At 37.8% G+C, this 27,096-nt stretch overlaps 1 protein-coding gene across 1 annotated transcript; it reads left to right on the forward strand.

Moving 5' to 3' along the window:
* Positions 1 to 4,517: 4,517 nt before the first annotated feature.
* On the forward strand, positions 4,518 to 25,625 carry usp37 (ubiquitin specific peptidase 37). Its single transcript, XM_052148449.1, has 24 exons — positions 4,518 to 4,655; positions 5,597 to 5,854; positions 9,262 to 9,424; positions 10,116 to 10,210; positions 10,301 to 10,416; positions 10,551 to 10,628; positions 10,719 to 10,807; positions 10,889 to 10,982; positions 14,739 to 14,894; positions 14,984 to 15,115; positions 15,480 to 15,603; positions 15,687 to 15,892; positions 19,990 to 20,107; positions 20,249 to 20,328; positions 20,862 to 21,026; positions 21,107 to 21,154; positions 21,240 to 21,354; positions 21,711 to 21,924; positions 22,017 to 22,177; positions 23,259 to 23,319; positions 23,440 to 23,555; positions 23,647 to 23,716; positions 23,819 to 23,957; positions 24,166 to 25,625. Exons 2-24 carry the CDS (start codon positions 5,681 to 5,683, stop codon positions 24,245 to 24,247), a joined length of 2,796 nt encoding a protein of 931 aa, XP_052004409.1. The 5' UTR covers positions 4,518 to 4,655; positions 5,597 to 5,680; the 3' UTR covers positions 24,248 to 25,625.
* Positions 25,626 to 27,096: the final 1,471 nt, after the last annotated feature.

Raw genomic sequence — 27,096 nt, forward strand, 5'->3', positions numbered from 1 at the left:
ATGCTGTTCTAAACTAAAGTGAATCTGTAAGGAGTTACTTGCTTTATTTTAGAAATTACATATGTTAGCCAACAGGTGGTGGCAAAAGATAATTTTTGTGTGTGATATGAGCCAGTTGGTGATGTAAAGTGAATCCGTTAGTCATTGTTTACATAGAACTGCGCTCCGTGATCGCTCGTATTACTAATACATTACCAAAGCTAGGAAATAGCTTTAAACGGACAACTTCAGGATTAAGGCTCATGCTGAGTGACACAACAGACGGATTTATTACAGAACTCAAGTGCTTACCTTTTATCGGAGTTTCCATATTGGATACATACTGTTTAAAATTGCGGAGGACATCGCTGTTTCTATAGTGAATGACTCTTGTGCACCGATTACCGTGAAATAAAGAGGAATACCCCCACTTGGACGTCTATTTTCCACTTAGAAAGCTGACAGCATCTCTGATTGGGTGTGGCAACAGGTAATCAAACACGCTCCATATCTATCTCTCTCTCACACACACACACACACACACATCCAGCCATCTATCCTTGTTTATCTAATAACTTGTTAGAAACAGCACAAAAAGTGATACTATTTCTGAAGTGAACTTTTTGAATTACTAACGGAGGCTTGGACCCATCATTTGTTTTGAACCAGCAACGGCAGATTCTGATCCATCATGAAATAAAGTAGTTCCATGCGCAAATGCGTTTTTATGACCGTACTCGGTTTTTCCTAATTTTTAAAAATGTACTTGTTCATTGAACTGTTGTATATAAGCAATATCACACTCACAATTGTGCTATATGACCCTACATCAGCACTGCTGTGATTATCTATCTGTGGCCGAATCACAGCAGTGCTGATGTAGGGCCATATAGCACTCTTGCTCATGTGATATTGCTTAAATATATATATATATATATATATATATATATATATATATATATATATATATATATAGAGAGAGAGAGAGAGAGATGTATATATATATATATATATATATATATATATATATATATATTTCATTTCATTTCATTTATGAATTTGGCAGACACTTTTATCCAAAGCAACTTACGAGCCCTTATTACAGGGACAATCCCCCCGGAGCAACCTGGAGTTAAGTGCCTTGCTCAAGGACACAATGGTGGTGGCTCAAACCAGCATCCTTCTGATTACCAGATTACCAGTTATGTGCTTTAGACCACTACACCACCACCACTCCATATATATTGCTAAATTTGTCCCCAAGAATTCACAAAAAAAGATAATCAAATAAAAAATGTATTGGTATCGGAATTGCCGATTCTGGCCTTGAATAAAAAAGGTAATAAAAATGTTATCGCCCATCCGGAGATCATCTATACTGAGATAACAACCTCCGCATTTTTACCATAGAAGAGAGTGGTCAACTACAAAGCACTTCTGGTAAAGAAGCCTACAAGGTTAGCATAGATTAGCATTACACAGTCATTCAATTGACATTCTATGGCAGTACACTGGCGAGGAAACAAGAGGCTGTTCATTTTGAATGGGTGTCTATGGAGAAGATGCCTCACAATGCAGAATAAACTGCTTTTGTGAGGAAACAGTTCATCATTTAATGAAATAACTACCAGTTTGTAATGGAATGCAGCCTTGCTCTGATGTCATGCTGACTTATGCCAAAAAACTTTGGTGCCGGCGAGGCAGCTGTGCCAGGCGGTGCAGTGGAGCGCAGTGACTCTTCCCTGGCTGCGTTCCATTCAAATTTGTATCCCCTTCCCCAGGGATGGATTACCGTCTGGGCCAATGGGGCCAGTGTCCAGGGGCCCTTGACTACCAGGGGGCCCTTGACTGCCTGGGGGTGCCCTGGGCTTTAAGGCTGCACAATCTAGTTTGGTGACCCCCCCCAGCTTGAAAACACTTTTGGGCATGAACAACCCCCCCCAAACCCCCCCTTTTGGAGCACCACCACTTTTGGGTGGAGGGGGGCCCTTGGAGATAATTGGCCCCAGGGCCTTTGCAAGTCATAATCCATCCCTGCCCTTCCCTCACTAACTTCAATCTGTCTCATGGACTTGGATGTATGTCACTGCTTACGTTGCGCAAATGTCCACTACTGGCGGAAGACATGCAATGGGTTTAACTGGAACACCATAAATCCTTGATCACTTGGAGCTTGTTGAAGGCTGATGTAATTTTGTGGAACTATTTAGTGATTTTTGCACCTGAGAAAACAATGTTTTTGGAGATTGATTTCAGAGGCTTATGTATAAACCTTGTATGTTTATGTGAATTACATTTTTAGAAAGGATTAATTAAGATTAACACAAACCATCACATAGACTACATAAACAGTTTAAGGCAACAATTATTATGTTGTTAAATCTCAATATAACTTTTCTAAACTGCTTAATTTTATGTATGGACAGTATGTATGTATGTGTGTTTGTTCCTGTGTGTGTGTATATGTGTATGTATGTAATCAATAATCCTCTAAGCAGTCCGAACTGTCCTTTGTAGTCTTCTGATGTTTGATTTCATATCTGAACCAAACCAGACAGTAATTGAAGTGCAGAGGACTTAATGACTGCTGAGTAGAATTGTATCAGCAGCACCTGTGGTAGGTTGAACTTCCACAGCTGGCGAAGGAAGTACAACCTCTGCTGGGCCTTTTTCACAATGGAGTCAATATGGGTCTCCCACATCAGGTTCTGTGAGATGGTAGTGCCAGGGAACCTGAATGACTCCATTGCTGTTACAGTGCTGTTTAGAATGGTGAGGGGGGTCAGTGTTGGGGTGTTCCTCCGAAAGTCCACAATCATCTTCACCATTTTGAGCATGTTCAGCTCCAAGTTGTTTTGACTGCACCAGACAGCCAACTGTTTAACCTTTTAAAAGGCTAAATAGCTGCCCCATTTTTTATTAAATAAACCAGGTATGCTATTCCCAAAAATAGTACAGAGCAGGTGGCACAGCTGTAAATACCTAAAGAATTGAGACCTGGGAATCACAATGTTGAACCATATTTTCAAAGGACCACAATACTCTCATATAGGTCACAGAGCGTATTAACCTCCCTCACAATCCACTCTGTCCAGCAGAAAGGGGACATAGTAATACATCATTTTGGGTTCAGCCATATGCTTGAGGCAACATTTAAATAAATGTCTGAATTAAACACTCTGGACACTGCAAATGCAAGATAACAGGGTGTAATTTAAATTCTCCAGTTAGTTTAATAGAAAGGCTCTGCAATGGTGAAATAAGTGCAAGAACTTCCTGTTCAATAAAAAAACAGGGAGGGGATCTCTCTCAGGTGGAAGCATCCAATGAGCCAAATGTCTGAGACCGAATGCATAATAATTAGGGATACAACTAATGATTATTTTTATAATCGACTAATCTAATGATTATTAATATGATTATTCGACTATTCAGGCGATTATTGCAATGATTAATCAGTAGCTCTTAACCAACTCTTCAGCTTGTGCCCCGACTTAAAAGGATTTATTAAACGTGCTTACTAACAATAAAGCGGACAAAATCATCTTTTAAACATATCTCTAAATGACATTCACTGAATTAAAGGGGAAAAACTACTTGGATTTGTATTGTTTAAATCCGGACATTATTCCACCGACTACTGTTTTCCATATCCTCCTACTTTTGACCGATGACTCCAGATAGACTTTGTTTCTTTACATCCCCCACTCTTGTAACCACCTCGTGATTTTTGTCTCCATGGCAGTGATCGATCAACTTAGTACAGCAGGATCCTCCAAGTCAGCAACGACCTTCGTCAGCATTGCCAACAAGTTCAACATTTCTCAACGAATTCCCTAATTTCTCCAGCCAAATCGGCTCCCTGGTCCACCGCCTTGTCAGGGTCGTCAGCTTGTGCACGTAAGTGTCTTTTAATGTCTCCAGAGCCTGAGGGTTTTGAAATCTTTGTCTTCCTAGAACAGTTAAAGATCAGGGTTTACCAGCAAAGTGCGCAGAGCTCGCCGTTCACACGTCCGAACCTCACATGGCGTCACGTGACTCCCTATGGTATATGCAGTTTTAACTATGTAAATTCAACATTTAATGTATTTTAGATTATATGTTACACATAATTGTATATAACTGAAGTTATAGATTGTGAAATTAAAGATAGTGTAAGTTGTTTGTGTTTTTCAGTTAGCCTAGACTTCAATGACATGCTATTATGATAACGTGATAGGTTTTTGTGATCAGGCATTACAAAAGGTTTCCCCCATGATGACTCGATTTACTGGGCGGACTCAATTTATCATGACACCGGAACACGCCAAAACGAAGTATACCTGTGCCTATTAGCAAACTACAAAATGTCCTCCTCCATTAAAAAAAAAAAAAAAAAGGCCTCTGGACACCTCACCAGTACATGAGGAAGCTGCATTATGCATTGCAAACCTTGGAAGCGATTTGTAGAAGGGCTCTGGCCAATCCCTACCTTTTCACATAGAATCTCGCGTGTCTTCACGCGCCTCATCTCGCCTCCCATTTCCGCTCTGAATGTTCACATTCCCGCCATCATCGACTGCTCGTGCTGCTCGAGCGCAGATAACATCATACCCGGCGAAACTCACACACTCTCACTGCGCCACATTGAGACATTCATTCTCAGGCGCTTGCTTTAAGGCGTCACCCTCACGCAGGTAAACGACATGCGGTTTCTGAGCTGAATTTGGATACTTTTCATCCGAATGGTCAGTTAGTGGATCTAGAGCCTGTCACACGGCCTGGGCTACTAATGCTAGTTAATTAGCTGCCTGTGAATGACGCGTGTGTCGTTATTTATTTGGACGTTGTATGAATACTGCGCCGTGAAGACGCATTTAGGCGAAAGCTTGGTATTTTCTGTATTTTAAGGGCTTTAATTTGAATGTTTGAGGCGCTGTGGGGGTCTCCGGGGATGCGAGTCAAGTTGGTTCATTTAAAGCGCGCGTGATGTCTTTGACGTGTGGCGTTTGTTTACTTCAGTGTTTACTTAATTAAACACACTGGACTTCATGCTCTTCGGGATGAAGTGTTATAAACGAGAGCTTCTGCTGTTGTTCTGATGCATGGGCCATTAATTAACTGTAAAGTGTTAGATGAGTGCCATGTTTAATCTCAGTGCACTTCTGAGAGCTTTTGATTTAAAGACTCTTTATTTCATGTGACATATTTGAATAGTAGCTCAAAGCATGAACATTACTTTTTTGAAACCTCGTTTTGTGCACCAGGTGTTTGATAACGTTTTAAATGACCGAAACCTTGTTACACCATCAGATATGTTTATTATATAAATTAAAGCGCAATAATCTCTATGATTTCTAGTTTTATTTATTTTGAAGCGATTTCATTTCCGACTCGTGGGTTGCGTGTCTTGCTCGCGAGGTCGTTGATTAAAAGACGGTTTCTGTGTTATAGATTTTGGTCAAATACATAATGTATATATGGGTCACATACAGCTCATTTACATGGGTCATATACAGCTCATTTACAACTAATTTGATTCTAATGCAAATGTTATAGCTTTAATATTGACGGTTATGTCTAAACTCAATGTTGGAAACATGAATGTAGGATTCATGTTCCTCTCGTCTTTTGTCAGGGCTTTCGTTGAAGATCACCTGGCCTCATCTGTGTTCACCCTCAATTGTGTCCAGCGATAGAGTTTTGAGTGCCCCATTCACAAATGGCCGTCGCAGTACCCAAGCTGACCAGCGGTGGCACTGTCCGCATTCGCATCAGGTGTGGGGAGTTGGGGACCACCAAATGGAAAGAGGGAATCTTTGAAATTCAGGAGAGAGACAACAAAATAAACCTGTTACTGAAGTTCAACAGTGGTGGTGCTCCCAGGAGCTTTCAGGTATGGAAGTGTAATCCTTTAAAGGCATAGATCACCCAAAAATGAAAATTCTCTCGTTTACTCGCCCTCATGCCATCCCAGATGTGTTTGACTTTCTTTTGCAAAACACAATATTTTAGAATAACACTGTAAAAAATCCTATTGTCCTATAGACAAAATACACTTATATTCAAGATATATTCTCTAAGAGCAATATATATATATATATATATATATATATACACACACACTCACCTAAAGGATTATTAGGAACACCTGTTCAATTTCTCATTAATGCCATTATCTAATCAACCAATCACATGGCAGTTGCTTCAATGCATTTAGGGGTGTGGTCCTGGTCAAGACAATCTCATGAACTCCAAACTGAATGTCAGAATGGGAAAGAAAGGTGATTTAAGCAATTTTGAGCGTGGCATGGTTGTTGGTGCCAGGCGGGCGGTCTGAGTATTTCACAATCTGCTCAGTTACTGGGATTTTCACGCACAACCATTTCTAGGGTTTACAAAGAATGGTGTGAAAAGGGAAAAACATCCAGTATGCGGCAGTCCTGTGGGCGAAAATGCCTTGTTGATGCTAGAGGTCAGAGGAGAATGGGCTGACTGATTCAAGCTGATAGAAGAGCAACTTTGCCTGAAATAACCACTCGTTACAACCGAGGTATGCAGCAAAGCATTTGTGAAGCCACAACACGCACAACCTTGAGGCGGATGGGCTACAACAGCAGAAGACCCCACGGGTACCACTCATCTCCACTACAAATAGGAAAAAGAGGCTACAATTGGCAAGAGCTCACCAAAATTGGACAGTTGAAGACTGGAAAAATGTTGCCTGGTCTGATGAGTCTAGATTTCTGTTGAGACATTCAGATGGTAGAGTCAGAATTTGGCGTAAACAGAATGAGAACATGGATCCATCATGCCTTGTTACCACTGTGCAGGCTGGTGGTGGTGTAAAGGTGTGGTGGATGTTTTCTTGGCACACTTTAGGCCCCTTAGTGCCAATTGGGCATCGTTTAAATGCCACGGCCTACCTGAGCATTGTTTCTGACCATGTCCATCCCTTTATGGCCACCATGTACCCATCCTCTGATGGCTACTTCCAGCAGGATAATGCACCATGTCACAAAGCTCGAATCATTTCAAATTGGTTTCTTGAACATGACAATGAGTTCACTGTACTAAAATGGCCCCTACAGTCACCAGATCTCAACCCAATAAGAGCATCTTTGAGATGTGGTGGAACGGGAGCTTCGTGCCCTGGATGTGCATCCCACAAATCTCCATCAACTGCAAGATGCTATCCTATCAATATGGGCCAACATTTCTAAAGAATGCTTTCAGCACCTTGTTGAATCAATGCCATATATAATTAAGGCAGTTCTGAAGGCGAAAGGGGGTCAAACACAGTATTAGTATGGTGTTCCTAATAATCCTTTAGGTGAGTGTGTGTGTGTGTGTGTGTGTGTGTATATATAATATATATTATTATTTTTGGTAAAACATGGTAACTATCTGACTCTGAATAGGAGTCAAATAAACAAATTTGTATTGCGCATTGTGAAGCAACATCAGCTTAAGGTTAAGGGTGCTTGCACCCTCATGATTGATTACAGCAGCAGCCAATTGTGATTTTGGCAGTCGTGGTGCAACCGAGGCAGATCTCTTGATTGGTTACAGCTTCAACCAATCACGTGCTTCGCTTCAGTGGCAACAAACTGAATGACCTGGTACTTGTACGGACCAACTGAATGATAGGGGCATGTTGTTCGTTTACTTCAGCATCTGCATGTGAGTCTACCTTGTTCATCATGGAGGGAAAAGTGCGGAAGAGCTATTAAGGTGTAAAAGTGACTGTTTTGACTATTGAAGTCAGTAGATTTGACATGCAAATTTTAATAATGTTTAAGTTAATAACTTTATTGATACACATTGTTATTATTAGACTTATTGTTGTCTTTCTGGATGAAAAGTCATGCTCAGCCATTCACAAACTGAGTGGAAATTATATTTCCGCTTTGTTCTTATAATGCTTAAACACTATAAAGTCTCTTGGCAGATTTCGGTCGTGAACATTTCAAATGGTTCAATGACTCACTCATTGCACATTAGACTTACATTTGTTGCCACCTAGTGGCATCTCCAGAAGGGGTCACTATTACTCTATGTAACAATTTTGGTTCCTAGGTAGTAAGTGTTATTTCCTAATTGCCTCAAAAGTATAGAAAATGGCTATTATTACCCACAAACTTGAGACCAGGATAGTGATATTTTGATATTGGCCTATTTCCAATGAGTAAACAGGTGAAATTGTCTCCATTCACATAAATTAAAAAAAATAATAATGCCATTGAGCATACTGCTTATCTGGAGGTGAGAAACGTCTGTCAAAAACACACAGAAATGGCAAAAGCTAGATTTAAATGGACATGTGTTTTTGCTTAAATATTACACTTGTTGGGTGCATAAAATGTCCTGGAGAATTGTGGCTTGAAAAGAGTGGGAAACCTGTTTTTAGATATTTTAATATATTTATATTTTCTATATTATTTTCAACATTCTCGGATAACAATATATCCCCCTTAGATCGGGACATTTGGTCAATTCATAGAAGAGGCACTGATCACACAGAGAAATACCAGTTTTGGATTTTGTAATTTTTTACATGACCAGCTTCCTTATTATTTGAACTTTATTAAAGCTATAACACATTAAATGTAACCGCATTAAAGATGTAACATTGGGGTGTTTCCTTTAAAGACGCTCAACACGCAAGATTTGCTTCAGCGGAGCGGCATCTCCAGCTCCACTTTTTCCACAACGAGGCTGCTGCTTTATTTACTTTTTTGTATTTTTGCATTATTCCTTCATACATTGCGATCTTAATCACCTGACGCTGTTTGGAAAGTTTAGATTGCATCTGGAGTGTGAGCTGTTTTTTCCTCTTTCTCAGAACAGGCGCAAACTGCGGTGGTGCTCTCACGCATCATCATTAGAGTTTAATGTGATCTCATGTTACGTTTAATGAGATCAAACAACTATTCCACCATGAACATTTTTGTCGACAATTTTTTATTGTTGATGTTGTCGACTAATCATTTCAGCCCTACTTTTATGCTGCCGTTATGTGCTTTTTGGAGCTTCAAAGTTCTGGCCACCATTTGCATTGTATGGACCTGCAGAGCTGAATTATTCTTTATAAAAATCTTCATTTGTGTTCAACAGAAGGTCATACACATCTGGGGGATGGCATGAATGTGGGTAAATGATGAGAATTAAAATGTTTGGTTGAACTATTCCTTTTTAAGAAACAATTGCATTGTTTTCCTCTGATATTGGTATGTACAGTGTTGAATGCTACTCTTAACACATATGAATGCTATTTTGATGGATTTGCTTATTTCTTTACAGCTGAATCACAATGTAAAGCAGGTTTCATGGGCTCCAATGCATGGCCCGAACCGTGTGACTTTGACCCTGAAAGACACAAGTGTCGTCATGATGGACAAACTACCAATGCTAGTCGCAAAGAAAATGAGGGAATACCTTGAAGTGGTAAAGCATGGGAAAACAGGTATGTTTGTTTGTTACTCTTACATTATGCATTGCATCACATCACAACTTGTTTTAGGATAGATTTCAAAGATTAAAATTTCAAACATAGATCAAACATTTTGGTGTGTGTGTATGTATGTATGTATGTATATATATGTATATATATATATATATATTTATTTATTTTATTTTTTTTTTTTTTTTTGACACAATCATCATTAATCAATCATTTCAAATCGTTATGCATTTTGCTGAAAATAGTAGATGTTTGGTTAAGTGTGTCAGATTGGTAGTCGTGATGGTAAGCTTTGCCTCAATGCAGAAATTACTTTTACAAATACTTGTCAATAAACATAAATTGTCCACATAATTCCTAGTCATTCAACTTGCCTCTTGACATAACACCGCTTATCTTTAATGTGTATTAGAAATCATTTTTCCATTTTCCTGACACTTTACTAATTTCCATAGATCGCAGATATCTTCAAAACATAATTAGGAGTATTGGTGTATTGGTTTTAACCTCAATCTCATTTCTCGTTGCGAACATGAAGTAAAAAGTGACATGTTTATCCCACTCTCCCCAATATAAAAATAAAGTGCTTTTAAAATGAAACTTAAATTATAATGGTGTAATAACATGTAATGGTTATTTAAGTTGTTACATCAAGTTTTATTTGTTTTTTTGTCGTCTTTGTTTTCCCATTTAGTTTTAAAGACAAACCAGGGAAGTGCCAGTTTTGGATTAGTCCTTGGGAATCGTACATCACAGAATGATTCTGGCCTCTCTCAATCGGAAAAACAGGTAGTACAGGGTCACAAGCAAAATCTGCCCAGAAATGCATGTGAATGCTTGTCTTAAGTGTTCTTTTACTGACCTTCTGTTTCCTTTCAGACCACCCCTAGGCGTCCGAGTCTTGACAACAGAGAGGACTGCACACCCCGGAAGCCTCTCGGGAGTCCCAGTCGGGTAACTTCCACACCCGGCCGCAATGGACTCTCAGAAATCAGGTGTGTAAATTTGACTTTACGATGATTCAAAACAGTACAATGTACAGTGATAGTTTGTGAAGATGATTTTGCTATTTTGGTTATTTGCACCTAATTTGTGTTATTTTAAACTTCTTTTTTTTTTTTTGCTGTAGGAGTGAGAAGAGGAAGAGGCTCATTAACTCAGATGGTGACATGACTGAGGACTATCCCAAAGAGAATGACTCATCTAGGTAAATAAGCCCCACAGACTCATTCAGACTGTCAACATTCATCTGAATAAGAAGAAACTAATTGTTTTTTTTAATATTGCCTGTATTCAGCAACAATAAGGCCATCACAGACACATCTAGAAAGTTTCTGCTCAGCTGCAAACAGAAGCTTAAGCAGTCAGAGGAGAACAGAGCATCAAGTTAGTGCCTATTCATGTTTCATCCACTAGAACGGATTCCTCTTGGCTGTGTAACGTACCATTATTCCTTTATTTCCTCAGCTCCACTTGTTTCTGCCCCTCTCCAGCCAGCATCCTTCTATGGGAGCAGAACAGGAACTAAAGACTATACCCAAACCCATTCATTTTTGGACAGGTAAAGAGCCTCTGACTCAATGTTATTGCTTATTTGTGTATTTGCTGTGCAAAACCTGTGCATCGATATTTAGATTAGTGCTGATTTTTTGGATAATCAATTAGTGTTTGAATATTTCTTTGAATAAAAACCCATTTTATTTTCTGTATTTTATAAAAAGTATTTATTAAAAACATTTAATGATTGTAAGCAATACAAAATATTGTATACAAAAAAAGTTTAAAATATAAATGTTACAATATAAATTGCATGTACTTTTTTTTTTTTAAAGCCCTGTTTGTCCTAAGTTTGGAAACAACAGGACAATTTAAACCACTCAATTATAAATTAAAATAAAGAAAACGACCCCCATCTAAGCGTTTACTGTAAGAGGTAGAATATTGTAATGTCTTTATTCTATTTAAGGGACTCTGTACACTGACTGTACAATTAATGTTAATATATATATATATATATATATATATATATATATATATATATATATATATATATATATATATATATATATATATACATACACCCAAATCATACAACTCTAAAACTACGCCTCTATCTCCGCAGTCCCACTCAGAGAGTCCCCCATAAACCTCAAATATCTACCCCATTTCCTATTAAATGAATCCCATATCCCCAGCCTTCTACACGTGACCTCTTCGAAGGCTGCCACCCTCCCTATCTCACATCACTCACGAATTGAGGGTGCTACAACTGACTTCCAACCCCTTAAACAATCTGCCTGCCTCTCATCGCACTGGTCAGCCACAGCCTGTCGATGACAGCCACATCACCCAAAACAGAGTCTGAGGCAAAAGAAAACCCAACACGTCACACTCAAAACTCTGTACTTTCGACCAAAATTCCTGATTCTCATTGTACCACCTTTAAGGCCAAGTCTATATAGTTTAGAGGGGGTCCAATAGAATCTATGTAGGATCTTGAATTGTATAAGTTGCACCCTAGCATCTCTAGATAGACTTGACGTTTTTTTTAGAATCCCAGCTCACACACCATCCTCCAACACCAAATTCAAATCTTTCTCCCATAATCTCTTATTAGAGGTTAAAGCTCCGTCCCCTAGACTCTGAATTATCAAGGTGTAATACACTGATGCCTCATTTCCCTTTCCAAAAGCAGCAACAACCTCTCCCAAAGTATCTGCCACTTTAGGGGGGTCTACGCTACTCCCAAAAATAGAACGGAGCAGGTGGCGCAACTGTAAATACCCAAAAAACAACGGAGATCTGGGAATCCCAAAATGTTGAGCCAAATTTAGGACAGGATCTCAACATTCCATTCTCATATAGGTCACAGAGTGTAGTAACCCCCCCTCACAATCCACTCTGACCAGCAGAAAGGGGACTTATCAATACATAATTTTGAGTTCAGTCATATGCTCGAGGCAGCATTCAAATACATTTCTGAATTAAACACTCTTTTGCCCATACCGGATGCAAATGCGCCTTAACGGGGTGTAGCTTCACTCTCAGGTGGAAGTGACTAATGAGCCAAATGTCTGAGACCGAATGCATAATAAAACAAAATCTTGAGTAGGCCTAGCCCACCTTTGTTAATCAGCCTATGTAATCTGGGACGCTTACTATTCCAGATGAAGGATTTCGCTATGCTTTCAAATTGCTTGAAATAGTTTTGTCAAAAATACCCGTACCCCGGTACCAAGTCGGTACTCAGACAAAAAATTAGTTACGATACCAGAATATCTGAAGTTACCCATGCAGAGTCGGGAACTTTCAAACGCTCACAACAAGCAAAAGCAAAGCTGCTGTTGCTGCGGAGTCTCAACTGAATCATGTCGAAATGAAAAGTGGAAAAAGCCAGGCTTGGAAATTCTTTGTATTTGAGGCTGATGAAAAGGGAAACATCATAGATCAGCAAAAACCTATTTGTAAACGCTGCTTTTGCAATTTTCTGACGAAAGGAGGAAACACATCAAACTTAATAAAGCACATGAAAGACAGACACCCGGATTTATTCAAGCAACTAAAGCAGGTGAGTTTAAAAGCATATTATCATTTGCATTAGGGCTGAAACGTTTAGTCAACATTATCGACATCGTCGAAAATACAAAATTGACGAGAAAAATGTTAGTTTGTTGACGCGTGAGGGCAGAAGTTCGCGCCTGACGGAGGAAGAATTACACAGATCAGTCCAGATGCACTATAAACTTTCACAGTTTATTTTATGTAGATCCCAAAGTATTAGGGAATGATACAAAAAAAAGAAAGTACATTAAAGAGCTCCGCGCTTCTGAAAGGAAACATCACGGCGTTACATCTTAAATGCAGTAAAATTTAATGCGTTATAGCTTTATTAAAGTTCAAATAATACAGAAGCTGATCATGTTAATAACTATAAACTCAGAAACTGGCATTTCTCTGTGTGGGCGGTGCCTCTTCTATGAGTTGTGTGAATGTCCCGATCTAAGGGGGACCGATTGAAACTGCACCCGTCTGAGAGAGACTCTGCCTCGGGGACGCTCATCCGTCAAGCGCGCACGCTTAATGCAGCTAGATTAGAACGCGATTGCTTACGACTTATTTCATCATATCTATATGTATATGTCACTATGCATTTCTTATCGTGAAGAAAAATGTCAATATGCACATTAGCACTTTGCACATTAGTTTGGAAATAGTTTATTCATTCTATTGTGTGCTTGTTTATTTAGGATTTGTTTTTTAGAACTTGGTAAAAACTTAAATTAAAAGTTGCAAAAGTTGAAGCAAATATTATATAAGTGTTCATAAATCTTATATAAGTGTTTTGTTATAATTAAAAAATAATATACTTAAATTAAAGTGTTGCTCAATGGCATATTTTTGTTCTTAGTTCTGCTGCTAATGTTTTGTTGACTTTGTTATTAAAAGAGAGTTGTTTAGCAACCTGTTTTTGTGTTTTGCTTTGGTACTGAAAATGGTATCGAGTACCGTGAAATTTCACTGGTATTGGTACCGACTACTGAAATTTTGGTACCGTGACAACACTAGCTTGAAATAAGAGGGAGTATCTATAGGGAGTGACTGTTGCAGGTCGTTTAATTTTGGAATACAATTCATTTTAATAACATTAGCCTTCCCAATTTTCAATAAATGTAATGAAGCCCACCTGACCACATCGCTCAAACCTTTTTAATAAAGGGTCTAAATTAACTAAATCGGACAAATTTGTTGGAAATAAAATTTGGGCTACTGGAAGGTGCCCAGCTGACAGGCCGTTACTGGACCGTATGCTGTCAGAGACAAAGCTTCAGATTTAGACCAATTAACTTTGTATCCAGAGAACTTGGAAAATGAATTAATAATTCTGTGGAGGCAAAGAAATAGTACAATTACTGTTCTTAAATATTTCTTGCATTACAAGTAAGATTTTAATGAGGTTTTCATCCAAAAACCAATATTTAACAAATGTTTAATTTAATTCTTTGAAATGTTTAACAAAGTGCTCTGGTGCACTGGACAACTTGGGTCATGATTTTTCGGCTTGAACTTGTCTACGGCATTTTTCAAACTAGTTGAAATCATGCAAACCTTTTTTTCACTACTGTAAAGTGACGCCACTGACTGAGTTTCTCTGCGCACACTGCACCTTTCCAACTTATTGATAATGAGATTTGTTGATTATATTGCCGATTTTTGTTAATTTGTTGCAGCACTAGTTTAGAAAATATATTTAAACAGTGCCCACATTGCTGTTAGTTTTGAGATCTGACCAATTCTCCATAAGTCTTTTTCTTTACAGGCCCATCAGTACAGGCCAGTCTCCCTCTGCTAAAAGAAGTCTGATGTTACTAAATCACTCAACTCCCTTTAAAAAGGCGCGTCCAACTTTGGACTACGGTGGTTGGAACAAACCAAGGCCATCCTCATTGGCTCAGCCACAACCTCCACTACAAGGGTAAGTGTTTGAGCCTTGCTAACATTTACAACCCTGCATGTTTCAGTGGTCTTTATAATGTATTCATTGAATTTCTGCACAAACATTAGATTCTCCAACCTTGGGAACACGTGTTACATGAATGCAATCCTACAGTCACTTTTCAGCCTGCCTTCATTTTCAAATGACCTGTTGAAGCAAGGAATCCCATGGAGGAGGGTCCCAATCAATGCTCTTCTGAGGTATGCTCATGCTATAGTCTGTCTTCATTATGAAGTAGGCAACATTTCTAGAAGCCTTTTACAGATGTGAATGAGATACGATTTCATGTTAACAAATGAGAAGTGCACAAAAAGGTTAAAATTAAGCAAATATTTTACATGGTATTTACTCAATTCACAAATGAAAATTGAAAATGTTCATCCACTGGAAAGCCTGTTGATAGATTTTGAAATTGACACAAGAGGGAAGAGCCACTGTTAAACTACCAAGGTTATTTGCTGATACTGATAGTTAATACAAAAATAACCAGATTTTGCCCAGACGATATATTGTTCTATCACTTCAAGGTGAATCCCATCGTTACGGTTATGTTCTGATGTACAGGCGTTTTGCTAACCTGCTGGCTAAGAAAGACATCTCCTCTCCTGAGGTGAAGAAAGATCTTTTGCGGCGAGTGAAGAATGCCATTTCATCAACAGCTGAGCGTTTCTCTGGTTACATGCAGAATGTAAGTGATCTGATATATTTATTTATATTGTCTGACACATTATGCACACATGAAGCAAGGGCCAATCATCTGTCTTTACCCAGGATGCCCATGAGTTCCTGAGTCAGTGCTTGGACCAGTTGAAGGAGGATGTGGAGAAAATCAACAAAAGCTGGAAGAATGAGCCCTTGGTCTGGGAGGAGCCTCAGAGGGCACGGTTGGCAGAGGAGGCAGATACCACACGAATTTACACTTGCCCAGTAACTGTCAACATGGAGTTTGAAGTGCAGCACACCATAATGTGTAAAAGGTGAGTTGACCGTGTTTAAGCAATAAGTTACGAGAGGCCATGCTTTATTGTGAACATACGACTAGAGGCCCTTGTTTGGCACAGTGCATGGCAGAGAACCAGCGACCCCTTCTCCTATGAGCAATTTCATTCATTATCTCAACTCTAGGCTGTTTATGATATTCAAGCAATGTACAGATTGATCACCAGTTTGGAAAGTCTTTATATTGGCTTTTATGATGGTTTTGAACGTGGCTCATCCAGTCTGATTTTGGGGCTGAATGTTTTTTTACAAAGCTTTACTATTAGATTTAGTTGAAGATTTGTTTATAGCCACCAGTTGGTGTAATGATTTAATGGTGTAACTGCTGTTTGAAACAAATTAATTACATAAGATACAGAATTGGTTTCATGTGTCAATATTTGCTGAAAAGTCCCCCAATTAAAGATAATTAATTATTTGTGTATTTCACTAGGAATGCGCAAAACTACCAATTTTCATAATCGACTAGTCGGTCGGTTGTTTGAACGGCTCCTGTTCAGAAGAGTGCTTGGAGTGCTTCTCAGGTGTTCTGATGCGTGCACCATCAGCAGAGGCTCATGCCAAACTCCTGCAAAATATAAACAAACAAATATTAACTTTGATAGTCAAAGCAAAGTGCTCAGGCTTTAAACAGTCGTATAATGGCAAATGTTTCTGGTCATTGTGAGTTCATGTAAGCAGTGTTAAATGGTTAGTTCACCCAAAAATGAAAATTATCCCATAATTTACTCGCCCTCAAGCCATCCTAGTTGTATATGACTTTCTTCTTTCAGCCAAACACAGTTATATAAAAAAATATCCTGGCTATTCCAAGCTTTATAATTGGAATGAATGGAACCTTAGATTTTTAAGTCCAAAAAAGCAAATCCATCCATCAAATAAGTAATTCATACAGCTCTAGGTGGTTAATAAAGGCCTTCTGACACGAAGCAATGCATTTAAAGAAACTTTATAAACTATAGTCACTGGCTTTCGGTAATGGCCATCCTCACCTTCACAAGAGATTCGAGTTCCGGCGTATGACCTAGGTGTAGTGTAAGCTCAATCAAATTTTTAAAACATTATATTTCATGTGATTCGTAAGTTTGTAAAGCCTTAAAAGGAAATCATACATCACAATTTTATTATTTGAAGTAGTATATCTTTGAAGTTAAATATGAGTTTTTTTGTGATTTCACAATGTGCTCCAAGTCCTCATGGTGGTGTAGTGACTCGCCGGATGTATATACAGTCATGCACCACTAGAGGGAGCTTGCGCTCTGCATTTCACTTATCCAAATCACAGAAGAAGCCACAGCCACACAGATCAGATGAAGTGGGCTCAATGTAAACAATGGAGTGTTTCTCTATAAAAGAACATTAATGTTTAATGCACACACAGTGATGGTGTGTTAAAGTACAACATGACGACAAGCATTGTTGAACTCCTTGTTTCATCCCAACCTATGATTGTCAACGATTGCTGTGAAAGCAGGAAGGTACATTCAGCTGACATCACGCTATCACCAGAGAAGCGGTAGCCTATGTTATATACTGTTATATAGTTACATACTGCACTATTCATGCAGCGTGATATGATTTTAATTAATTTCTGATAAAAAAAGTCCAAAGTATACCACTATCCACAACGTGATGTTTTAATGAACTCAAATATGTAAACAAATTATATATCTGAAGTATCTTAAGATAGAAGTTACTACTAACAGTATTTAATTAACCGTAATAAAACAATTCAAACTAAACTGTTTAAGTACACTGAACTAATCAAAAGTAAAAGCATTAAAGAGACTAATCTTCTTGCAGAAGGTTTTACTGTGCCAACTGTTATTCACTTAAGTAAAGCAAACTATAATCACGCAAAAATGCTCTCCAAGAAGTAGGGCTGCAACTAACGATTATTTTTATAACCGACTAAGCTAATGATTATTCGACTATTCGGGCGATTATTGCAACGATTAATCATTAGCTCTTAACCGACTATTCAGCTTGTGCCCGACTTAAAAGGTTGTATTAAAAGTGCTTACAAAAAATAAAGCGGACAAAATCATCATTTAAAAATACCTCTAAATGACATTCACTGAATTAAAGGGGGAAATTGTATTTTTATTGTTTAATTTAAATTTCACCGCAAAAATGCACTATTGTTAAGTGTTTTAGTCTGGTTTTCCATCTAACATAGTCTAAAAATACTTAAAACAAGATACATTTACTTGAGAAGCAACAAGATATTTAGACTTTCTTTCAGAGAATGCATCTTAAATGTGTAATTTGATATGTATTTTTTCACTTGTTCATACTTCTGCCAGTGCAGTAAAGACAAAATATACTCATATTCAACAAATGCTCTAAATGCAAGTCTAAATATCTTATATGTTGCTTCTCGGGTGAATGTATCTTAAGGATTTTTCAATATTTTAAAATATTAAAATTAATCAAATATTGTATTTAATATTCTCCAATAACAATTTTCTCTTCTACAGTACAGCTGCTAAAGTAAATGTATATATGGAGTTTTAGATATTTATATTGGAAAACAAACCAAAAAAGACAAATCAAAAAAATATTTTTGCATTGTATAATGGGCCAAGACTACACCCTCAACTTTTTGTTCACTTGATTTTGATCCATCTTTAACTCACAAAAAACAAACTCTTCTTTATAGAATATTGCCGATTTTCTTCATAATATACACACCATGACACTTATATTATAATTCACTATGTCGTGAGCAATTAATATAAAAAAATCTAGCTGCTGCAAACGTGCGCAAGTGATGAGTCTCCGCTCGAGACCGTATCAGCCGGGAGAAGTTCGAAACTCTTCACATGACTTAAATAAGCGGCTCTGACCGCACAGACAAATGCCAGTTTCGGAGATTGTGCTTATTTATACAGCCTGCTTCCTTATTATTTGAACTTCTAATGAAGGATGCATTATATGACTGTGCAGTTTTTCATTTTTAAACGCTCTGACAGGCGAGTTTTGCTCAAGCGGAACACCAGGTACAGCTCCGCTTTATTTCATCACGACGCTGCTATTATAATACTCTGCGATCTACATCACCTTAATCTGTTTGGAACGTTTGAGTGTGTCTGGACTGAGTTGTTCGTTCTTCCTCTCAATCAAGTGCAAGCTGAAGTGCTGCTCTCCCCATCATCATTAGTGTTTCAAAAGATCTCATGTTGTGTTAAATGAAATCAAACGACTACGATATTTTTGTCATCAATGTTTTATTGTTGACGTTGTCAATAATGTCGACTAATCTTTTCAGCCCTACCAGGAAGTGGCATGTCAATTAATTTGACATTTGCGTCTCCCATTATCACCACCACTTAAAATATTAATGTTAGTAGTCATCCAACAGTCGATTTGTCGACCACCATGGCACATCCCTAATTTCCGTATCATTAAACATAAGCCTATCACAGGCCAGCTGTCCACAGCAATCTATTTTGCAGTTCATCAGTCTGTCTGTGGTAGTCTTGAGAAATATTTTCAAAAGGCACAGACTTTTGTTCCATTTGTACATAAGCGTAGGGCTATACTATTATGACGCAAATCATAATTGCCCATTATTTCTTTGATTGTAATTGCGATGATTAATTTCGATTAATAGAATTTACATTAAAATACTTATTTTGTAGGGCGCAGCTGCATGCCATATTTTTTGTGTGGGCTATAACAAGCTGAGAACTGCATTCCTTAAATGTAAATAAAATAATGCAATTAAAACAGTGTTCACATTTTGATGTAAACACTAAGATGGTGAGCATTACTGATATGTCTTCAGACTCATTTAAACACCCCTGATTTGCCAGGTAAAAAAATATTTTGCAAATAGCTATTTTGTTTTCACAATGGGAGTACACCTAAATGGAGTGCTGTAATTTACACTTCACGATTATATAATTTGTGTAGCCATAAATTGCATTGCCTTAAATGCAACATTTTTAGGACATAAAATCAATGTAAATGTAGTTTGTAAAATAAAAACAACCACATCTTGAGACCCTGGCATTCGGCTCCATGTGTTATTCCAAGTGCTAACACTACTTTCTTTTCCTGTGGTGAACAGCTGTGGAGAGATGGTGACAAAGCGAGAACAGTTCAATGACCTGTCCATCGACCTGCCACGCAGGAAGAAAACGCTCCCTCTGAGATCCATACAGGATTCTCTAGATCTCTTCTTCAGGGTAAGCATCAGCTGTTTGTAAGAACACACTTTGCTGTATGTTCTATTCAATCACAACACAATCTCATTTCTGTTTGGAGATTTATTTCACAATATGGTATTTTGGTTTTCATCACCTGTTGTCTTTTTTTATTGTTTGCAGATAGAGGAGATTGAGTATTCCTGTGAAAAGTGCAGTGGAAAAACAGCAACTGTCTCGCACAAATTCAGCCGACTTCCCAGGTTGGACTAATGAAATCATTACAATCAAGTCTTAAAAAGGAATAATTCACCCAAAAATGAAAATTCTGTCATTTCCTCACCCTCATGTCGCTCAACTTTTTTTTCTTCTTTTTTCAGTGTAACACAAAGGAAAAAATTATAAAATTCTTCACGTCTTTTTGCCATATAATGAAAGAGAATAGTGACTGTAATACAGCGAAACATCAACAACCTCATTGGTGCTTGCATGTTTCACAACTAAACATCATGATATCAGTGTGCACAAACCAATGAGGTTTGATGGTGTGCTTTTTACAGGAGTTGATGAATTTGTTAATTTAAGAGTGAGTAGTGACTGGTGGATCTTTTTTATTTGTTTGTCCTTTCTAGAGCTTGACAGCCCAGAGTCACTATTCACTTATTATATGGTGTGAACATTTTTACAAAGAAACAAAAGCATTTGGATTTGGAACAACATGAGGGGGAGTAAATAATGACAATTATTATTTGTATGGGCTCAAAACCAGAAATGTGACACATTATTCTCTCTTCAGAGTGCTGATTCTTCATCTCAAACGGTACAGCTACAACACCCAACTGTCTCTGAACAGCAAGCTGGGCCAGCAAGTGCTGATCCCCAAATATCTCACGCTGCTCTCCCACTGCACAGATGCCACACGCCCTCCTCTCAGCCTCGGCTGGAGTGCTCAGACAGCCCTGTAAGACACACACTAACACACACTTTCTCTTTAGTGCAGTGCCTTTCTCTTCCGCTAATAGTTATGCATGCCTTTTTCAGCTCCAGAACACTGAAAGTGTCACAGTCTGTCAACTCTTCGACACTACGGTGAGAAAGCTCTGTGTACACAAGATATATATTCAGTCATGGTCAAGTGTTCATACTTGTTTTGCTTTATTTTTATGGTTTACAGAATAGGCTGTCAGAAGTCAGAGAGTTCAATCAGTATGTTGTGTGACTCTGATAGTGAGGAGGAGCTCGTCAGAAAATTTAGTCGCAAACATCAACCAGAAGATAAGACGGAAGAGGTGAGATTGTGATCATTAAAAAATATATATATGTTTCTTAAGAAATTGGTTTAGAATATCTGATTCCCAAATGAACCATTCCTTAGACATAATTTATTGATCTAAATCTAAACAGCGTAAAAATGGCAGTATTAAATTTAATTTTACTACAAAAAAATTAAAAACACAAGATGCCTCATTAGGCATTCTGGGAACACTTGAGCAATGACTCAGTCAAATGTTTTTTAACCTGCTCATTGAAACAAACTGTGTGAACAAACTAATTCACTAAAATAAGTCAGACTTTCCAATGCTACTTTAAAATGCACTGAAATGTATTGAGGTGTAACTTTTTTTAGATTCTCTCTGTTTCTTAGGTACAGCACAGCGGGCAGGTAGTTCATTCAGAGTTTAATGCCATCAATGATGACGAGATGCTGGCAGCTGTGCTGGAGATGAGTCATGATACCAGTCTGTCTGCATGCCCTGATGACGAGCCAAACAGCAGTCCTGACACAGGGTTTGGAGATGCTGACGGCCAGGATCTGACTCCTCAATTGGACTTGCTGGATGGAGATAAACAACATGCTGGTACACTATTGAAAGTCCTTAATTTTTTCAATCAGTAATGAAGCCTGATCATGAACTCAACACCAAGTTGATTTTGTTTGGTTAATGTATAGATGCTTTGGAGTCTCTGGATCTGACTATGGATGAGAATAAGGAGAACCAGACCCCTGACGGTGTGCAGGGAGAACTGGACTGGGTGAAGCAGTACAGCTTAGACCAGGAGCGAGAGGAACAGGAGCTGCAGCAAGCCCTCGCCCAGAGCCTGCAGGAACATGTAAGGTTCATTTTAAACATCCTCTACCTGCTCTACATTGGTGATGTTGTGGTACCGAGTTGAAAGGGATAAAAAAGCATTTCCATCAATTTGAATTCAATGCATTGACTCTGAAATTGATTATGATTTACTATTACTATTCTACTACTATGACAAGTTTAGTGTAAGCAAACAAAAGCATTGGTTAGCATGCCAACCAATTAGCATGCAAAGCTAATTTTGCGGAGAGGTAGCATTGTGATTTTAAATAGCCTTAAAAGATCAAAAACTCTACAGTTAGCGTTCTAACCAATAAGCATGCTATGCTATCATAACACATAGCATGGTAACCATTTTCTTTTGAAATACAGGTGATGCAGTCTCCAAACTGCTTGGGTAACCTCAGGTCATAATGTGGATGAAGCAAACTTTTTATTTTAATTCAACAAAGGGTTAAAAAGATATATCACTATGTGGAAATTCAGATTGTGGTCCTAATGAAGCATACAAAGTTTTAATTTCGATAGGAATAAGCATTGCCAAGATACATACAGCCTCGCATCATGTTTCACGTCGGTTTTGTGTTGGTATCATTTCAAAATGGTAGCACAAATCAAAATGTTAGTGTGTTAGTTCTGTTCAGCTTAATCTGGAGATTATTGTAGCCATTGTTTGGGCCAGAAGCAATGGCAGAAGGAAAAAAAAGATTATGGTATGGTATTAAAAACAAACATTATTTCCTTTTCAAGAAACAATTCTTGAGCATGAGAATTTTTTCTCTCCAGTAACTAACATTTTAATTGAGTTTCCTTTGACTTGCTCACTGGGCGCTTAAAGTCAAAGACATTTCCTTGACATGTATGCCTTGAACATATTTTTGCAAGTAATCATGAATTGCACTAAAATAATAGAGGTAAATAGTGACCTAATTGTAGATTTCATTATGCATCACGTAATATAATAAAAATTTATATAAATATTTTCTCACCTAATGATTTTTTTCATCGTTCAACACAGTTTCCAAATATAATTCAGCTTAAATATAGAACCACTGATTTACAATGATTGTTATAAAAATCATTAATCTGTGTTGATTAAACAGGAGGCGAGAGAGATGAGAGAAGAGGATGATCTGAAGAGAGCCACTGAACTCAGCCTGCAAGGTCAGTATGACAAATCATCACAGTACATTTTGTTCCAGTTCTTATCACATTTCTATGCATATAATATGTATCTTGTTATTGTGGATGTTTTTGTATTAAACTGTGCATCTGTTCTTGTAGAGTTCAATAACTCTCTGCCTGAGCTGCTGTACTCTGATGATGACTCCGGGAATGAAGAAGGTCTGGATATGGAGTACAGTGAGGCTGAAGCCGAAGAACTCAAGAAGAATGCTGAGGTGGGTCTGAAGCCTCTGCTGTAAAATGCTGTTTTATAATGTCCTTTTTCAGGGTGTGGTTTCAATGATTGTTTAATGCTTTGCTCTCTAGACTGGAGAACTTCCTAACTCTTTCAGACTCATCAGTGTGGTCAGTCACATTGGTAGTAGTTCTTCATCAGGTATTGACATTTTTCTGTCCTGTTATGTGTTCATAAATGGAATTATGCAACACTTTATTTTCACATTTTCTTGTTGATCTGGTTTTGTCCTTCACAACATAGGCCATTACATAAGTGATGTCTATGACATGAAGAAACAGTCCTGGCTCACGTACAATGATCTGGATGTTTCCCGCACGCAAGAGTCCACCGTCCAGAAAGATCGAGACAGGAGTGGCTATATCTTCTTCTACATGCACAAGTAAGTCTTTTCTTTAGTGATCTAATGCAATGTTAACAATCAATTAAGAAAGTTTAAGATATGTTTTCCTTTGTGGTATAGTAAATCATCAAATCAACACTTTCTCTAAGAACATTTTTGCAGTACATATGAGAATTAAATTTAGTATTTGGCTGGACCCCTGAAGGGATCATGTTGCATTGATCTGATGAGGTCTGTCTGTGTTCAGAGATGTGTTTGAGGAGCTGTCTGAGCTGGAAAAGGCAGGAGGGAACGGTGACGCTGGCCGCACTGTGCTGCAGCCGTTATGAGACTCACCTGCATTAACATCCCATTTAGGTGGATCCTCCTACTGTTGAACAGCCAAACTGAGCCATGGGTAAAAGCAGCACCCTTCATCAGTACTACTGAAGACCGTCCACACATATAAAACACCTACTTTTGGCTCTTTTTCTTTTATATTTCTCTATTTTCACTTTTCCCATTTCTCCCTGTGAAATACTGTTGCCATTTCAAATGTAGACTACAGTTTAGATGGGCAAATGCAGTAGAAACCCAAGTGTTTATGGGGAAACGCAAAGAAAAATAAATATAAATTGAAAGCATTTTGAGTTTCTCAAAAGGGTTCAACTTCAACCCCAATGAAGCTGCTCTTCTGTTTCCTGTTTTATATTTATTTATATATATATATATATATATAATCTTTGCATTTAATATAAATAGTCTCTCTAAAAGTCAGAGAAAGCTTGTTCTCTACCTGTTTCCCATTTTTTTTTTTCTCAATGATCTATTGCATATAAAAAATATTATTTTATGTTTTGCCTAAGGGTGTAATGGGGAAGATGGGATGTCTGTTTCTTGTTTGATATGCAGCTGAAAATGTGGTGCAATATTTGCTTTTGCCAGATGGCTTTTATATGACTGTCCTTTAGCGATGAAGAGAGATTGGGAATAGTTCCAGTTTATGTTCAAGGCTTTAAGACTGACTGTTTTATTTCATATTTTATAAACATGAATCTAACAAGCTCAGTGTTATTGATGTAACTTGTCTTTTTTTTAAAGATCTCACTCCCAATATTCTCCAATAAGCCTCTCCAACACCAAAAGACCTAGTTAACTATTTTCTTCCCCTTCTCTGTAGAGCTTTACATTGTGAAGTTGTACAACTGTTGTGTACATTGTCTTCAGAAAGAAGTGAAATCATACTTACACCTTAACTGAATATAGAAAGTATACCAATGTGACTGCTTCATATGAAGTCAGCTGATATGATTATTTATTTTAGGACTTTTTTATAATTTGTAAGTTGCTGTCTGATTACAGTGTACTGTCATTCTCGTTTTAAACCTTTCAGTAACCATTTCCTTATTCATGTGTTCTGTGCTGGTCATCTGAGTAGGTTTATGGAAGAGTGGAGCTTGTCTGGAAATTGTGTGTATGGTGTCCTGAAACAGTGGTATAAGCTCTAAATAATTGCTTAGTATTCAGTCTTTGACTTCTTTAAACACATTTTAAAATAAAATTTATTTAGAAAATAAACTGCTTGCAATTGCTTCAAGTGATGATACAAAAACCAGATGTTCCCAGTATTTAGCAGCAATTGTGGTTTTTCTAAGCTCCAACAATTTCTGTAAAATAATCAATCCAGTGTCTCTTGTCACCTGTGTTGTGTATATCTTTGTTAGTGGCTTGATAAGGTGGCCAGATAGTCTGTTGAACTCCATGAATATAACTTTCTGTCAGTCAACAAAGAAAAAATATATACTTTGTGACACATGCATTACATCTTTATTATGCAGCTGTCTGGAATTATTGGTCAATTGTGGCATTCTGTGGTCCTATACAGTGGTGGACACAATTATTGGCACCCGTAGAAATTATAAGTGAAATATATCTGAAGTATATTGCCATTCATATTTAAAATGTATATGTATATTTAGCTAAAGTAGTTCACTCACAACAAAATCAAGGTTCAGCCATGGCCACCCCAGTCCCCTGGCCTGAACACCATAGAAAACATTTGGGGTGAACTGAAGAGAGACCACCAGTGTGGACCTCTGAATTTGAAGGATCTGGAGAGATTCAGTATGGAGGACTGGGCTCAGGTCACTTGCCATGTGTTCTCCAACCTCATTAGGCATTAGGAGAAGACTCCCGAGCTGATATCATACAAGGGTGCCAATAATTATATTACACATATTTGACAAAATTATTATGATTCATTTTGTGTTGTATTTGGAATTGTTTGATAACTATTTGAGGATCAATTTTTGTAAATATTTTAAATGAAATACCAAAAGGATAAACAATAAGGATATATTTTTCATAGCCGTCTTTTCTCATATTTACCAAGGATGCAAATATTTTTGGCCACAACAATAAAACCAACTGCCTAATATTGTGCGCTGCATGTATGTTATAGCTTGCATCACCAGTGGAATTTCTTTAAATTATGTGGGACCACTGACTCACTCTCTTTTCTCTCTCTCTCAATTTCAATTTAAAGTACTTTATAGGCATGATTGTGTTTACATACAATATTACCAAAGCATTAATACACAAAACAGATAATGACAAGACAAATAATAATAATGAAATGGTAACAAATAACAATAAAGATAGAATTAAAATAAGGTGCCAGGTAATGAATCAGATAAAATAAAAACTAAAATAAGAATATACACTACACAAGATCAAATAATATAAGCATTTAACAGGACATTATGAACATAACAGAATAAAAGTACTGTGACTGAAGTACATTAAGGCAATGATTGGTTTCTGAGGTTGTGCATCTCAAAAATGAATTTAGCTGCAATCGATGCATGATGTTCCTCCCCCAGTAACACCAGCATCTGATCTGTTTCTGCTGAACTGGAAAACTGTGGCATGAGGTTTGAGAGTTTGTGGAGGTATTTCTCTCTCAGTGTTCTCACAGAGTGAAGGAGAATGTGTGTCTCTGTCTCGACCTCACCCGTGTCACAGTGAGCACAGACTCGTTCTTCCTTTGTTTGTCTGTGTCTGCCTTTTTCTATGTTCAGACTGTGATCACTGAGGTGAAGATCGATCTCTGTTTTGGATCTCTTACAGTGTGCAGATATTCTGCCAGATTATATGTTCTGTTTAGGGCCTGATAACATTTCAGTTTGCTTTGGTTTTT

The sequence above is a fragment of the Xyrauchen texanus genome, chromosome 18 (genome assembly GCF_025860055.1).
Source record: "Xyrauchen texanus isolate HMW12.3.18 chromosome 18, RBS_HiC_50CHRs, whole genome shotgun sequence".
Lineage (NCBI taxonomy): Eukaryota > Metazoa > Chordata > Actinopteri > Cypriniformes > Catostomidae > Xyrauchen > Xyrauchen texanus.